At 35.8% G+C, this 17,443-nt stretch overlaps 1 protein-coding gene across 2 annotated transcripts; it reads left to right on the top strand.

Moving 5' to 3' along the window:
* Positions 1-11,396: 11,396 nt before the first annotated feature.
* Positions 11,397-12,328, top strand: LOC148166875 (kinase D-interacting substrate of 220 kDa-like). 2 transcript variants are annotated; one of them, XM_088047995.1, is made up of 3 exons: positions 11,397-11,623; positions 11,678-11,906; positions 11,955-12,067. In XM_088047995.1, exons 2-3 carry the CDS (start codon positions 11,744-11,746, stop codon positions 11,975-11,977), a joined length of 186 nt encoding a protein of 61 aa, XP_087904121.1. In that variant the 5' UTR covers positions 11,397-11,623; positions 11,678-11,743; the 3' UTR covers positions 11,978-12,067. The 2 variants fall into 2 exon arrangements, with proteins under 2 accessions (XP_087904121.1, XP_087904120.1); XM_088047994.1 differs by lacking the exon at positions 11,397-11,623 and having other exon boundaries at positions 11,799-11,906; positions 11,955-12,328.
* Positions 12,329-17,443: the final 5,115 nt, after the last annotated feature.

Below are 17,443 nucleotides of genomic sequence, written 5' to 3'. Positions count from 1 at the left end.
GCCAGTGGATAGATTTTGAGCTCCTCTTTCGAATGATATATAATACAAAGGTATTAAACGTCGTTTTTACATTAAAAATAGTGATTGAAAATCACCCCAAAATGACCACTTCCAAACAGTTTTTGGTCAATGCTTTCTTTATTTCGTAGGTAAACTCAATAAATTTTGACTCATTTTACGCAGAATCTCACGCTGAATCCAAATCTGGAATTTAAATTCAGATCCGACAACAAATAACTGAGTTATGGCCGTTTGAATTTTTGGGTTGTCGCCAGATGGCCAAATTTTTGAAGGTTCCAAACAATTCATGCTCGATATCTCGAAAACTATTTCAGATATTGGAATGCGGTTTGCGGCATCGTTTTTCTCGCGATTTTTTACATAAGAAATCGTTTTTAGATTTTCCAAAAGTCGAAATTTGCAAATTTTCGCAAAAATTCATGACTAAAACTATGGCCAAACTTCTCATATCGATATCTCGCTTATTTTTTAGAGTAAACTCGAGTTATTATACATCAGTGAACGCAGAATTTTACGCAAATTCCAAATCTGGGATTTAAATTCAGATCCGACAACAAATAACGGAGTTATGGCCGATCAAAGTTTCGGATAGTTGATTTTCATTTTTTCTCATTTTTCCCAATTTTCAAAGTTAAATATCTCGGAAACTATTAGAGATATTGAGATGCGGTTTGCGCCATCGTTTTTTTCGGCTCATTTTACGTCAGAAAAAGTGCTTAAAAGTCGAAAATTCGATAGTCGATTTTTCGCGAAAAAAAATTGCGACTCAAACGATGAAAATTTTTCAATTTTTTTATTTTTGACCATAACTCGTAAACCGTTTGTTTGATCGATCTCAAATTGGGCCAGTGGATAGATTTTGAGCTCCTCTTTCGACTGATATATAATTCAATGCTATTAAACGTCATTTTCATTTTGAAAACATTGATTGAAAATCACCCCAAAATGACCACTTCCAAACAGTTTTTGGTCAATGCTTTCTTTATTTCGTAGGTAAACTCAATAAATTTTGACTCATTTTACGCAGAATCTCACGCTGAATCCAAATCTGGAATTTAAATTCAGATCCGACAACAAATAACTGAGTTATGGCCGTTTGAATTTTTCGGTTGTCGCCAGATGGCCAAATTTTTGAAGGTTCCAAACAATTCATGCTCGATATCTCGAAAACTATTTCAGATATTGGAATGCGGTTTGCGGCATCGTTTTTCTCGCGATTTTTTACATAAGAAATCGTTTTTAGATTTTCCAAAAGTCGAAATTTGCAAATTTTCGCAAAAATTCATGACTAAAACTATGGCCAAACTTCTCATATCGATATCTCGCTTATTTTTTAGAGTAAACTTGAGTTATTATACATCAGTGAACGCAGAATTTTACGCAGATTCCAAATCTGGGATTTAAATTCAGATCCGACAACAAATAACTGAGTTATGGCCGATCAAAATTTCGGATAGTTGATTTTCATTTTTTCTCATTTTTCCCAATTTTCAAAGTTAAATATCTCCGAAACTATTAGAGATATTGAGATGCGGTTTGCGCCATCGTTTTTCTCGGCTCATTTTACGTCAGAAAAAGTGCTTAAAAGTCGAAAATTTGATAGTCGATTTTTCGCGAAAAAAAATTGCGACTCAAACGATGAAAATTTTTCAATTTTTTTATTTTTGACCATAACTCGTAAACCGTTTGTTTGATCGATCTCAAATTGGGCCAGTGGATAGATTTTGAGCTCCTCTTTCGACTGATATATAATTCAATGCTATTAAACGTCATTTTCATTTTGAAAACATTGATTGAAAATCACCCCAAAATGACCACTTCCAAACAGTTTTTGGTCAATGCTTTCTTTATTTCGTAGGTAAACTCAATAAATTTTGACTCATTTTACGCAGAATCTCACGCTGAATCCAAATCTGGAATTTAAATTCAGATCCGACAACAAATAACTGAGTTATGGCCGTTTGAATTTTTCGGTTGTCGCCAGATGGCCAAATTTTTGAAGGTTCCAAACAATTCATGCTCGATATCTCGAAAACTATTTCAGATATTGGAATGCGGTTTGCGGCATCGTTTTTCTCGCGATTTTTTACATAAGAAATCGTTTTTAGATTTTCCAAAAGTCGAAATTTGCAAATTTTCGCAAAAATTCATGACTAAAACTATGGCCAAACTTCTCATATCGATATCTCGCTTATTTTTTAGAGTAAACTTGAGTTATTATACATCAGTGAACGCAGAATTTTACGCAGATTCCAAATCTGGGATTTAAATTCAGATCCGACAACAAATAACTGAGTTATGGCCGATCAAAATTTCGGATAGTTGATTTTCATTTTTTCTCATTTTTCCCAATTTTCAAAGTTAAATATCTCCGAAACTATTAGAGATATTGAGATGCGGTTTGCGCCATCGTTTTTCTCGGCTCATTTTACGTCAGAAAAAGTGCTTAAAAGTCGAAAATTTGATAGTCGATTTTTCGCGAAAAAAAATTGCGACTCAAACGATGAAAATTTTTCAATTTTTTTATTTTTGACCATAACTCGTAAACCGTTTGTTTGATCGATCTCAAATTGGGCCAGTGGATAGATTTTGAGCTCCTCTTTCGACTGATATATAATTCAATGCTATTAAACGTCATTTTCATTTTGAAAACCTTGATTGAAAATCACCCCAAAATGACCACTTCCAAACAGTTTTTGGTCAATGCTTTCTTTATTTCGTAGGTAAACTCAATAAATTTTGACTCATTTTACGCAGAATCTCACGCTGAATCCAAATCTGGAATTTAAATTCAGATCCGACAACAAATAACTGAGTTATGGCCGTTTGAATTTTTCGGTTGTCGCCAGATGGCCAAATTTTTGAAGGTTCCAAACAATTCATGCTCGATATCTCGAAAACTATTTCAGATATTGGAATGCGGTTTGCGGCATCGTTTTTCTCGCGATTTTTTACATAAGAAATCGTTTTTAGATTTTCCAAAAGTCGAAATTTGCAAATTTTCGCAAAAATTCATGACTAAAACTATGGCCAAACTTCTCATATCGATATCTCGCTTATTTTTTAGAGTAAACTTGAGTTATTATACATCAGTGAACGCAGAATTTTACGCAGATTGCAAATTTGGGATTTAAATTTAGTGTCTTTATGATGTCATGGCTTTTGTAGTATCAGAGGAAGATGAACACCTAAAACTATTTGGTTTGTTTTAGTCGGAAAAAGAAATGAGCACTGAAATGTCCGACAAGCTGGCTGCGGTTACATCAGCATATAAAAACAACAATGATCTACAAGAATTGAAGAAGTCGTTAAATGAGATATTTTTGAGGAAGCGCCACTTGCGAAGGACTAACCTTGGCTCTTGGCTCTTGGATCAGTTGGAATTAGAGCAATAATCAATTACCATTAATTAAGAATGGATAGCTTCGTCCATTTCAGATTGTTTCCCTCGTCTTTTTTAGGTAAGCCAACAAACATGTTCCTAATGAAACTTTTTCACACTTTTTGCAAGAAGGAGGGAGAGTGTCGAGTTTGTGTTTTTTTATTTTATTAATACTCCTTTAGTTTAATTTGAGGGTATTGTTTTTTATCATTCTTCCTTATTCCTGCAAATGGTTTTGATTCAAAAATTGTAAGTTTTAAAAACAAAAGTTTAGCCCTCTGGTGAGAGGAGGCGTGAACTATCAACTTCGGCGTTATTCCGCTAGGTGGCTTTTATGGAAAAACTTCTCTCACTTTTCGGTGTAAATAAATACAATAAACTACTTAACTTGTTAATTTTAACCTCAGAAAAACGAATCTGAACTTTGATTTAAGATTTACGACTTTGTTAATATTTTATTTAATATTATTTATGGACTAAAGACTGTTGACGCATGTCCTAGCTTCTATGCTTCGTTGACAGATTGCTTGACGCGGGAAATTGAATTTTAAAATTTTTAATTTGCATTTTCTCAAAAAATCTTGCAGATAGCGAGGAACGGAGACCAAAAATGGATGTGGAAATGTCAAATTATGCCATGTGCATAGTTTCGTGTCGATCTGCGAACTTTCGCGTTTTTCGCCAAAAAAAGTTCAAAGACTAAACATCATGGATTTTTGGCGATTTCGACAAAAAATAAAATCTCTTTGAAACCGACTTTTTCCATCAATTTGGACCTCAGGAACAAGAATCCGTCAAAGATTTTTCGATCAGACGCTCCGTTAATGTTTTATTAATTTTTCAAACTTTTATTTGGTTTGCAGTTTTTCGATGAAAATTAAAGCAAGAAAATACTCTTTTTATTAATTTTGTCCTCAGGAGTAAGAATCTAAAGTCTGATTTAACATTCACGACTTGGTTACGATTCTATTAATTATTAAAAATTATTGTGTCTCTATCTTAACGTATGTCTTAACTTGACTATTATGACAGCACACATTGAGGTTATGTTCATGATTTAACAAGAAACTACCAGAATTCTTTACTGTTTACTTTCTCGTTCTTCTGGGCATGGTAGCAAAGAAATTACACAAGTTAAGAAGTTCATTTGAAGCTATTTAGAGTTGGAGTTGATTTGCAACAAATTGATGGGTCTTTATTGAAATTTTTAAACGCAGGTAAGCTGAAAACTGTTTGAATTCCAGCCTTGAAATGTTTCGTGGTATTTCCAGGTTCCAACTTCATTACCAGAGTTTATTATTAAAGAGACTGAATCGATGGATGATACCCATAGCCTAAGATGTCGAAAAGGCGGTTGTCGTCGCTCAACGCTGAAGGACTCTGCAAGTTATTGCACAGAATTGAAGAAACCACCCATTCAGTGCTCCCAGAGTACAGTGAATTGATCCATCACGAAAAAGGTGCTGCTTTACTGCAATATGGATGAAAAAGGTTAAATTCAAAGTCAAATGTTCTTTTTCCAGTGGTTGAAGATGTCGTTCAGTGACTGGGAGATGTTTCAAGTGTTGCCTTATTGCATTGCGGGAGCACGAAGTTTGCAATGTTGAGTCTACGAGCAGAAAACGAGTATTCTCCTCTAGAGAAGAGCCAAAGGAACTCAACCAACGGAAACAGAGCATCATCGAGATGCAGTTGTCAAGAAAGAAAATATGTACTACAAAGGCTCTGAAGGTCATCTGGTGTCTTGTGAGCTATTTTGTGAAGTCAAGGAAACATCATTTATTGGTTTCTTGAAAACGCGAGATCTGTTTGTTCAGGAAGGATGGAAGGTTTGTTTGTTTTCTTTTCTCTCCATTCATGGTCTCACCTTAATCTCTTAGTTGCAGCTTAACACAACTTTGTTGTCTTTCCTGTTGGTCAAGAAGCAGGCGCAATTAAAAGCTTTGCCGTGAAGAAACAGCAATTGACTGCACAGAGTAAGAAGAGTTTTTCAGGTGAGATAAACAAACATGTTCTTGATGAAACTTTTTTACACTTCTTGCAGGAAGGAAGATGGTGGAAGGCGTGATATTACATCAACACTCAACTCAGGCATAGGAATGATGCCGAAGAGAGGATGCGAAATCTCGAGGTTTTAGAGGCTAAACAACTCCGGACTGACCGGACTATCCAGATACTTTGGGTGACAGTGCGGCGCGCGCGCGCGCGCGCTGTCGACTGAAGAGTCTGTTGATTTCGCTCAAGGATGGAATCGAAAGCGATCATTTCTGTGTCGAAGCTCTTCGAAATCGGGGAAGACTCAAAACCAAACACAAGTTTAGGTTTGTGGTTTTTCTTAAACTAATTTTGTTGATTTAGGAGAAAACGTTGCCAGAATTCGCCGACGAAATAAGAAAGTTGAAGGCGATGATCGTCAAACACGAAAACAGAATTCGAGCGTTGTTGTCTTATCATTTCTAAACAAGTGCTCAAATCGTTTGCAATTTTCGCTTCTACTTAATTATTATGTCATTTTTTATCACCCCAAAGTGGCTCTTTAATATATATTATCTACGATTGTTAAATGTCTAGTTATAGAAGATTATAATATTTTTATGAAACAAATTTTCGCGAAAATTCATGATTAAAAAAACAATGCCAAACTTTTCATATCGATATCTCGCTTGTTTTTTGGTGTAAACTTGCGTTATTATACATCATTTTACCCATCGGCCACGGTGGATTATTCCCACGGACATTTACCCATTGTTAATCCCATCCTGATCTGAAGGCTTTGGATCACATCCCTTTGGTCCGTCCAGAGGTCGATTCTCCACCCACATCTAGCCCTTAAGATCTTGTACTTGAAGTTGGTATGGTTCCTAGCCTTTTTCTTTTTGGCGAAGTCAGAAACGCAGCTGCTGGTGGTGCTGATGCTAGTGACAAGTTGTCACGTTCCAAATGTTGCAGGTGAAGCGAGAGTTCCACGACTTCCGATGCACGTGACGTTGACTCCGCGGAAGCTTAGCCCTTCTTCGTTTTCACCGGCCTCATCTTCAGTCTCTCTGCCTCTTCGTGGTCCTCACCGCCCAAACACGGTACAAGAAATTCACGGCTTTCATCCAAGTCGTCTTCTCGGTTCTAATCCTCCTGAAATCAACCCAGAAAACTGAAAAACGATATTAAAATCCGCTCGGTTTCGAACAGTTTTCGCACCATCTTCGATCACGCAAGCAGTCCGCGAAGAGTGCAGCTCGTTTTACAGCGCGATCAAATCGACAAGAGGTACAACTTGTACACGTTCGAAATCACCACGAAAGTGCAAGCGGGGATTTTAAGGGGGGACACTTTTCAACAACGAGGTGGGGGGTTCAAGGTACAAGTCGGGTTAGACGAAATCGGCTGTCTCGCTTGTAGTAACAACAATTTAACGGCGGTCAAAAGACCGAAAGAAGCGAGATTTAATGTAAGGAGTGTAGTCGAGGCGGTTTTCAACGTCTTTCTAAGTCCTGTTGTAGTTTTTAAGTAGAAACTTTGTACTCATTAATTTATTCATGTTAATGTTCGTGTTATTAATAAATTTCTTTAAATTTGCCGGTTCTTATTTGGGCTGTGTGTGATTGGTTGAAAACTAAACAGGTTTCTTCGCGACTGATATTTGAAATTTAATCGAAACCTTCTTAAAACATTTTTTTTATTAATTTAGACTTCAGGAACAAGATTCTGTACTCTAAAGTCGGATTCAAAACGTAATTATAAGTTTACTTAAAATTTGCAATGTAGATAGGCAACCAATTATACACACATTATGCATTCATTTTTCGGTGTAAATAAATACAATAAACTACTTAACTTGTTAATTTTAACCTCAGAAAAACGAATCAAAACTTTGATTTAAGATTTACGACTTTGTTAATATTTTATTTAATATTATTTATGGACTAAAGACTGTTGACGCATGTCCTAGCTTCTATGCTTCGTTGACAGATTGCTTGACGCGGGAAATTGAATTTTAAAATTTTTAATTTGCATTTTCTCAAAAAATCTCACAGATAGCGAGGAACGGAGACCAGAAATGGATGTAGAAATGTCAAATTATGCCATGTGCAAAGTTTCGTGTCGATCTGAAAACTTTCGTGTTTTTCGCCAAAAAAAGTTCAAAGGGGTTAATCCATGGATTTTGGCGATTTTGACAAAAAATAAAATCTCTTTGAAACCGACTTTTTCCATCAATTTGGACCTCAGGAACAAGAATCCGTCAAAGATTTTTCGATCCGACGCTCCGTTAATTTTTTATTAATTTTTGAAACTTTTATTTGGTTTGCAGTTTTTCGATGAAAATTAAAGCAAGAAAATACTCTTTTTATTAATTTTGTCCTCAGGAGTAAGAATCTGAAGTCTGATTTAACATTCACGACTTGGTTACGATTCTATTAATTATTTAAAAATGGTATTGTGTCTCTATCTTAACGTATGTCTTAACTTGAATATTTTGACAGCACACATTGAGGTTATGTTCATGATTTACTAAACTTATTTTCAGAGTACAACAAATGATTAACAACGATCCTGCTTGCACAAGAGACTACCAGAATTCTTTACTGTTTACTTTCTCGTTCTTCTGGGCATGGTAGCAAAGAAATTACACAAGTTAAGAAGTTCATTTGAAGCTATTTAGAGTTGGAGTTGATTTGCAACAAATTGATGGGTCTTTATTGAAATTTTTAAACGCAGGTAAGCTGAAAACTGTTTGAATTCCAGCCTTGAAATGTTTCGTGGTATTTCCAGGTTCCAACTTCATTACCAGAGTTTATTATTAAAGAGACTGAATCGATGGATGATACCCATAGCCTAAGATGTCGAAAAGGCGGTTGTCGTCGCTCAACGCTGAAGGACTCTGCAAGTTATTGCACAGAATTGAAGAAACCACCCATTCAGTGCTCCCAGAGTACAGTGAATTGATCCATCACGAAAAAGGTGCTGCTTTACTGCAATATGGATGAAAAAGGTTAAATTCAAAGTCAAATGTTCTTTTTCCAGTGGTTGAAGATGTCGTTCAGTGACTGGGAGATGTTTCAAGTGTTGCCTTATTGCATTGCGGGAGCACGAAGTTTGCAATGTTGAGTCTACGAGCAGAAAACGAGTATTCTCCTCTAGAGAAGAGCCAAAGGAACTCAACCAACGGAAACAGAGCATCATCGAGATGCAGTTGTCAAGAAAGAAAATATGTACTACAAAGGCTCTGAAGGTCATCTGGTGTCTTGTGAGCTATTTTGTGAAGTCAAGGAAACATCATTTATTGGTTTCTTGAAAACGCGAGATCTGTTTGTTCAGGAAGGATGGAAGGTTTGTTTGTTTTCTTTTCTCTCCATTCATGGTCTCACCTTAATCTCTTAGTTGCAGCTTAACACAACTTTGTTGTCTTTCCTGTTGGTCAAGAAGCAGGCGCAATTAAAAGCTTTGCCGTGAAGAAACAGCAATTGACTGCACAGAGTAAGAAGAGTTTTTCAGGTGAGATAAACAAACATGTTCTTGATGAAACTTTTTTACACTTCTTGCAGGAAGGAAGATGGTGGAAGGCGTGATATTACATCAACACTCAACTCAGGCATAGGAATGATGCCGAAGAGAGGATGCGAAATCTCGAGGTTTTAGAGGCTAAACAACTCCGGACTGACCGGACTATCCAGATACTTTGGGTGACAGTGCGGCGCGCGCGCGCGCGCGCTGTCGACTGAAGAGTCTGTTGATTTCGCTCAAGGATGGAATCGAAAGCGATCATTTCTGTGTCGAAGCTCTTCGAAATCGGGGAAGACTCAAAACCAAACACAAGTTTAGGTTTGTGGTTTTTCTTAAACTAATTTTGTTGATTTAGGAGAAAACGTTGCCAGAATTCGCCGACGAAATAAGAAAGTTGAAGGCGATGATCGTCAAACACGAAAACAGAATTCGAGCGTTGTTGTCTTATCATTTCTAAACAAGTGCTCAAATCGTTTGCAATTTTCGCTTCTACTTAATTATTATGTCATTTTTTATCACCCCAAAGTGGCTCTTTAATATATATTATCTACGATTGTTAAATGTCTAGTTATAGAAGATTATAATATTTTTATGAAACAAATTTTCGCGAAAATTCATGATTAAAAAAACAATGCCAAACTTCTCATATCGATATCTCGCTTGTTTTTTGGTGTAAACTTGCGTTATTATACATCATTTTACCCATCGGCCACGGTGGATTATTCCCACGGACATTTACCCATTGTTAATCCCATCCTGATCTGAAGGCTTTGGATCACATCCCTTTGGTCCGTCCAGAGGTCGATTCTCCACCCACATCTAGCCCTTAAGATCTTGTACTTGAAGTTGGTATGGTTCCTAGCCTTTTTCTTTTTGGCGAAGTCAGAAACGCAGCTGCTGGTGGTGCTGATGCTAGTGACAAGTTGTCACGTTCCAAATGTTGCAGGTGAAGCGAGAGTTCCACGACTTCCGATGCACGTGACGTTGACTCCGCGGAAGCTTAGCCCTTCTTCGTTTTCACCGGCCTCATCTTCAGTCTCTCTGCCTCTTCGTGGTCCTCACCGCCCAAACACGGTACAAGAAATTCACGGCTTTCATCCAAGTCGTCTTCTCGGTTCTAATCCTCCTGAAATCAACCCAGAAAACTGAAAAACGATATTAAAATCCGCTCGGTTTCGAACAGTTTTCGCACCATCTTCGATCACGCAAGCAGTCCGCGAAGAGTGCAGCTCGTTTTACAGCGCGATCAAATCGACAAGAGGTACAACTTGTACACGTTCGAAATCACCACGAAAGTGCAAGCGGGGATTTTAAGGGGGGACACTTTTCAACAACGAGGTGGGGGGTTCAAGGTACAAGTCGGGTTAGACGAAATCGGCTGTCTCGCTTGTAGTAACAACAATTTAACGACGGTCAAAAGACCGAAAGAAGCGAGATTTAATGTAAGGAGTGTAGTCGAGGCGGTTTTCAACGTCTTTCTCAGTCCTGTTGTAGTTTTTAAGTAGAAACTTTGTACTCATTAATTTATTCATGTTAATGTTTGTGTTATTAATAAATTTCTTTAAATTTGCCGGTTCTTATTTGGGCTGTGTGTGATTGGTTGAAAACTAAACAGGTTTCTTCGCGACTGATATTTGAAATTTAATCGAAACCCTCTTGAAACATTTTTTTTTCATTAATTTAGACTTCAGGAACAAGATTCTGTACTCTAAAGTCGGATTCAAAACGTAATTATAAGTTTACTTAAAATTTGCAATGTAGGTAGGCAACCAATTATACACACATTATGCATTCATTTTTCAGTGTAAATAAATACAATAAACTACTTAACTTGTTAATTTTAACCTCAGAAAAACGAATCAAAACTTTGATTTAAGATTTACGACTTTGTTAATATTTTATTTAATATTATTTATGGACTAAAGATAGGACAGATCTGTTGACGCATGTCCAAGATTCTATGCTTCGTTGACATATCGCTTGACGCGGGAAATTGAATTTTGAAATTTTTAATTTGCATTTTCTCAAAAAATCTCACAGATAGCGAGGAACGGAGACCAGAAATGGATGTAGAAATGTCGAATTATGCCATGTGCAAAGTTTCGTGTCGATCTGAAAACTTTCGTGTTTTTCGCCAAAAAAAGTTCAAAGGGGTTAACCCATGGATTTTGGCGATTTTGACAAAAAATAAAATCTCTTTGAAACCGACTTTTTCCATCAATTTGGACCTCAGGAACAAGAATCCGTCAAAGATTTTTCGATCCGACGCTCCGTTAATTTTTTATTAATTTTTGAAACTTTTATTTGGTTTGCAGTTTTTCGATGAAAATTAAAGCAAGAAAATACTCTTTTTATTAATTTTGTCCTCAGGAGTAAGAATCTGAAGTCTGATTTAACATTCACGACTTGGTTACGATTCTATTAATTATTTAAAAATGGTATTGTGTCTCTATCTTAACGTATGTCTTAACTTGAATATTTTGACAGCACACATTGAGGTTATGTTCATGATTTACTAAACTTATTTTCAGAGTACAACAAATGATTAACAACGATCCTGCTTGCACAAGAGACTACCAGAATTCTTTACTGTTTACTTTCTCGTTCTTCTGGGCATGGTAGCAAAGAAATTACACAAGTTAAGAAGTTCATTTGAAGCTATTTAGAGTTGGAGTTGATTTGCAACAAATTGATGGGTCTTTTTGAAATTTTTAAACGCAGGTAAGCTGAAAACTGTTTGAATTCCAGCCTTGAAATGTTTCGTGGTATTTCAAGTTCCAACTTCATTACCAGAGTTTATTATTAAGAGACTGAATCGATGGATGATACCCATAGCCTAAGATGTCGAAAAGGCGGTTGTCGTCGCTCAACGCTAAAGGACTCTGCAAGTTATTGCACAGAATTGAAGAAACCACCCATTCAGTGCTCCCAGAGAACAGTGAATTGATCAAGGAGCATAACATCATGAAAAAGGTGCTGCTTTACTGCAATGTGGATGAAAAAGGTTAAATTTAAACATGTTTTAAGTCAAAGTCAAATGTTCTTTTTCCAGTGGTTGAAGATGTCGTTCAGTGACTGGGAAATGTTCAGAGTGTTGCTGATTTCATTGCGGGAGCACGAAGTTTGCAACGTTTTCAAACCTGATGAGTCTACGAGCAAAAAACGAGTGTTTCTCCAGAGAAGGCTCAAAGGAACTCAACCAACGGAAACAAAGTATCATCGAGATGCAGTTGTCAAGAAAGAAAATACTACAAAGGCTCTGAAGGTCATCTGGTGTCTTGTCAGCTATTTTGTGAAGTCAAAGAAACATCAAGGAATGGAAGTTTATAGAGAATTTTTATTGGTTTTTTGAAAACGCGAGATCTGGAATTCTGGATGCATCGCTGCTTGTTTGAGGAAGGATGGAAGGTTTGTTTTCTTTTCTCTCCATTTATGGTTTTTGGCAAACTTGCGCTAGACGTTAACTGTTACCAATAAACATCCCTAGGGGCTGCTACCAACTTTAGACGAGTGCATTTGATGGTCACGTGCAGTAAAATTCGTAATTTTGGAATGCGGTTTGCGGCATCGTTTTTCTCGCGATTTTTTACATAAGAAATCGTTTTTAGATTTTCCAAAAGTCGAAATTAAACGTCGTTTTTACATTAAAAATAGTGATTGAAAATCACCCCAAAATGACCACTTCCAAACAGTTTTTGGTCAATGCTTTCTTTATTTCGTAGGTAAACTCAATAAATTTTGACTCATTTTACGCAGAATCTCACGCTGAATCCAAATCTGGAATTTAAATTCAGATCCGACAACAAATAACTGAGTTATGGCCGTTTGAATTTTTCGGTTGTCGCCAGATGGCCAAATTTTTGAAGGTTCCAAACAATTCATGCTCGATATCTCGAAAACTATTTCAGATATTGGAATGCGGTTTGCGGCATCGTTTTTCTCGCGATTTTTTACATAAGAAATCGTTTTTAGATTTTCCAAAAGTCGAAATTTGCAAATTTTTGCAAAAATTCATGACTAAAACTATGGCCAAACTTCTCATATCGATATCTCGCTTATTTTTTAGAGTAAACTCGAGTTATTATACATCAGTGAACGCAGAATTTTACGCAGATTCCAAATCTGGGATTTAAATTCAGATCCGACAACAAATAACCGAGTTATGGCCGATCAAAGTTTCGGATAGTTGATTTTCATTTTTTCTCATTTTTCCCAATTTTCAAAGTTAAATATCTCGGAAACTATTAGAGATATTGAGATGCGGTTTGCGCCATCGTTTTTCTCGGCTCATTTTACGTTAGAAAAAGTGCTTAAAAGCCCAAAATTCGATGGTCGATTTTTCGCGAAAAAAAATTGCGACTCAAACGATGAAAATTTTTATTTTTTTTTATTTTTGGCCATAACTCCTAAACCGTTTGTTTGATCGATCTCAAATTGAGCCAGTAGATAGATTTCGAGCTCCTCTTTCGAATGATATATAATACAAAGGTATTAAACGTCGTTTTTACATTAAAAATAGTGATTGAAAATCACCCCAAAATGACCACTTCCAAACAGTTTTTGGTCAATGCTTTCTTTATTTCTTGGGTAAACTCAATAAATTTTGACTCATTTTACGCAGAATCTCACGCTGAATCCAAATCTGGAATTTAAATTCATATCCGACAACAAATAACTGAGTTATGGCCGTTTGAATTTTTGGGTTGTCGCCAGATGGCCAAATTTTTGAAGGTTCCAAACAATTCATGCTCGATATCTCGAAAACTATTTCAGATATTGGAATGCGGTTTGCGGCATCGTTTTTCTCGCGATTTTTTACATAAGAAATCGTTTTTAGATTTTCCAAAAGTCGAAATTTGCAAATTTTCGCAAAAATTCATGACTAAAACTATGGCCAAACTTCTCATATCGATATCTCGCTTATTTTTTAGAGTAAACTCGAGTTATTATACATCGTTGAACGCAGAACTTTACGCAGATTCCAAATCTGGGATTTAAATTCAGATCCGACAACAAATAACTGAGTTATGGCTGATCAAAATTTCGGATAGTTGATTTTCATTTTTTCTCATTTTTCCCAATTTTCAAAGTTAAATATCTCGGAAACTATTAGAGATATTGAGATGCGGTTTGCGCCATCGTTTTTCTCGGCTCATTTTACGTCAGAAAAAGTGCTTAAAAGTCGAAAATTTGATAGTCGATTTTTCGCGAAAAAAAATTGCGACTCAAACGATGAAAATTTTTCAATTTTTTTATTTTTGACCATAACTCGTAAACCGTTTGTTTGATCGATCTCAAATTGGGCCAGTGGATAGATTTTGAGCTCCTCTTTCGACTGATATATAATTCAATGCTATTAAACGTCATTTTCATTTTGAAAACATTGATTGAAAATCACCCCAAAATGACCACTTCCAAACAGTTTTTGGTCAATGCTTTCTTTATTTCGTAGGTAAACTCAATAAATTTTGACTCATTTTACGCAGAATCTCACGCTGAATCCAAATCTGGAATTTAAATTCAGATCCGACAACAAATAACTGAGTTATGGCCGTTTGAATTTTTGGGTTGTCGCCAGATGGTCAAATTTTTGAAGGTTCCAAACAATTCATGCTCGATATCTCGAAAACTATTTCAGATATTGGAATGCGGTTTGCGGCATCGTTTTTCTCGCGATTTTTTACATAAGAAATCGTTTTTAGATTTTCCAAAAGTCGAAATTTGCAAATTTTCGCAAAAATTCATGACTAAAACTATGGCCAAACTTCTCATATCGATATCTCGCTTATTTTTTAGAGTAAACTCGAGTTATTATACATCAGTGAACGCAGAATTTTACGCAGATTCCAAATCTGGGATTTAAATTCAGATCCGACAACAAATAACCGAGTTATGGCCGATCAAAGTTTCGGATAGTTGATTTTCATTTTTTCTCATTTTTCCCAATTTTCAAAGTTAAATATCTCGGAAACTATTAGAGATATTGAGATGCGGTTTGCGCCATCGTTTTTCTCGGCTCATTTTACGTTAGAAAAAGTGCTTAAAAGCCCAAAATTCGATAGTCGATTTTTCGCGAAAAAAAATTGCGACTCAAACGATGAAAATTTTTATTTTTTTTTATTTTTGACCATAACTCGTAAACCGTTTGTTTGATCGATCTCAAATTGGGCCAGTGGATAGATTTCGAGCTCCTCTTTCGAATGATATATAATACAAAGGTATTAAACGTCGTTTTTACATTAAAAATAGTGATTGAAAATCACCCCAAAATGACCACTTCCAAACAGTTTTTGGTCAATGCTTTCTTTATTTCTTGGGTAAACTCAATAAATTTTGACTCATTTTACGCAGAATCTCACGCTGAATCCAAATCTGGAATTTAAATTCATATCCGACAACAAATAACTGAGTTATGGCCGTTTGAATTTTTGGGTTGTCGCCAGATGGCCAAATTTTTGAAGGTTCCAAACAATTCATGCTCGATATCTCGAAAACTATTTCAGATATTGGAATGCGGTTTGCGGCATCGTTTTTCTCGCGATTTTTTACATAAGAAATCGTTTTTAGATTTTCCAAAAGTCGAAATTTGCAAATTTTCGCAAAAATTCATGACTAAAACTATGGCCAAACTTCTCATATCGATATCTCGCTTATTTTTTAGAGTAAACTCGAGTTATTATACATCGTTGAACGCAGAACTTTACGCAGATTCCAAATCTGGGATTTAAATTCAGATCCGACAACAAATAACTGAGTTATGGCTGATCAAAATTTCGGATAGTTGATTTTCATTTTTTCTCATTTTTCCCAATTTTCAAAGTTAAATATCTCGGAAACTATTAGAGATATTGAGATGCGGTTTGCGCCATCGTTTTTCTCGGCTCATTTTACGTCAGAAAAAGTGCTTAAAAGTCGAAAATTTGATAGTCGATTTTTCGCGAAAAAAAATTGCGACTCAAACGATGAAAATTTTTCAATTTTTTTATTTTTGACCATAACTCGTAAACCGTTTGTTTGATCGATCTCAAATTGGGCCAGTGGATAGATTTTGAGCTCCTCTTTCGACTGATATATAATTCAATGCTATTAAACGTCATTTTCATTTTGAAAACATTGATTGAAAATCACCCCAAAATGACCACTTCCAAACAGTTTTTGGTCAATGCTTTCTTTATTTCGTAGGTAAACTCAATAAATTTTGACTCATTTTACGCAGAATCTCACGCTGAATCCAAATCTGGAATTTAAATTCAGATCCGACAACAAATAACTGAGTTATGGCCGTTTGAATTTTTGGGTTGTCGCCAGATGGTCAAATTTTTGAAGGTTCCAAACAATTCATGCTCGATATCTCGAAAACTATTTCAGATATTGGAATGCGGTTTGCGGCATCGTTTTTCTCGCGATTTTTTACATAAGAAATCGTTTTTAGATTTTCCAAAAGTCGAAATTTGCAAATTTTCGCAAAAATTCATGACTAAAACTATGGCCAAACTTCTCATATCGATATCTCGCTTATTTTTTAGAGTAAACTCGAGTTATTATACATCAGTGAACGCAGAATTTTACGCAGATTCCAAATCTGGGATTTAAATTCAGATCCGACAACAAATAACCGAGTTATGGCCGATCAAAGTTTCGGATAGTTGATTTTCATTTTTTTCTCATTTTTCCCAATTTTCAAAGTTAAATATCTCGGAAACTATTAGAGATATTGAGATGCGGTTTGCGCCATCGTTTTTCTCGGCTCATTTTACGTTAGAAAAAGTGCTTAAAAGCCCAAAATTCGATAGTCGATTTTTCGCGAAAAAAAATTGCGACTCAAACGATGAAAATTTTTATTTTTTTTTATTTTTGACCATAACTCGTAAACCGTTTGTTTGATCGATCTCAAATTGGGCCAGTGGATAGATTTTGAGCTCCTCTTTCGACTGATATATAATTCAATGCTATTAAACGTCATTTTCATTTTGAAAACATTGATTGAAAATCACCCCAAAATGACCACTTCCAAACAGTTTTTGGTCAATGCTTTCTTTATTTCGTAGGTAAACTCAATAAATTTTGACTCATTTTACGCAGAATCTCACGCTGAATCCAAATCTGGAATTTAAATTCAGATCCGACAACAAATAACTGAGTTATGGCCGTTTGAATTTTTCGGTTGTCGCCAGATGGCCAAATTTTTGAAGGTTCCAAACAATTCATGCTCGATATCTCGAAAACTATTTCAGATATTGGAATGCGGTTTGCGGCATCGTTTTTCTCGCGATTTTTTACATAAGAAATCGTTTTTAGATTTTCCAAAAGTCGAAATTTGCAAATTTTCGCAAAAATTCATGACTAAAACTATGGCCAAACTTCTCATATCGATATCTCGCTTATTTTTTAGAGTAAACTTGAGTTATTATACATCAGTGAACGCAGAATTTTACGCAGATTGCAAATTTGGGATTTAAATTTAGTGTCTTTATGATGTCATGGCTTTTGTAGTATCAGAGGAAGATGAACACCTAAAACTATTTGGTTTGTTTTAGTCGG

This window comes from Gnatocerus cornutus, chromosome 10 (assembly GCF_029298725.1).
Source record: "Gnatocerus cornutus isolate USDA-ARS CGAHR chromosome 10, icGnaCorn1.1, whole genome shotgun sequence".
Classification (NCBI taxonomy): Eukaryota; Metazoa; Arthropoda; class Insecta; order Coleoptera; family Tenebrionidae; genus Gnatocerus; species Gnatocerus cornutus.
The sequence above is the reverse complement of the archived record's forward strand: the minus strand, read 5'-3'. Positions and strand labels throughout refer to the sequence as shown.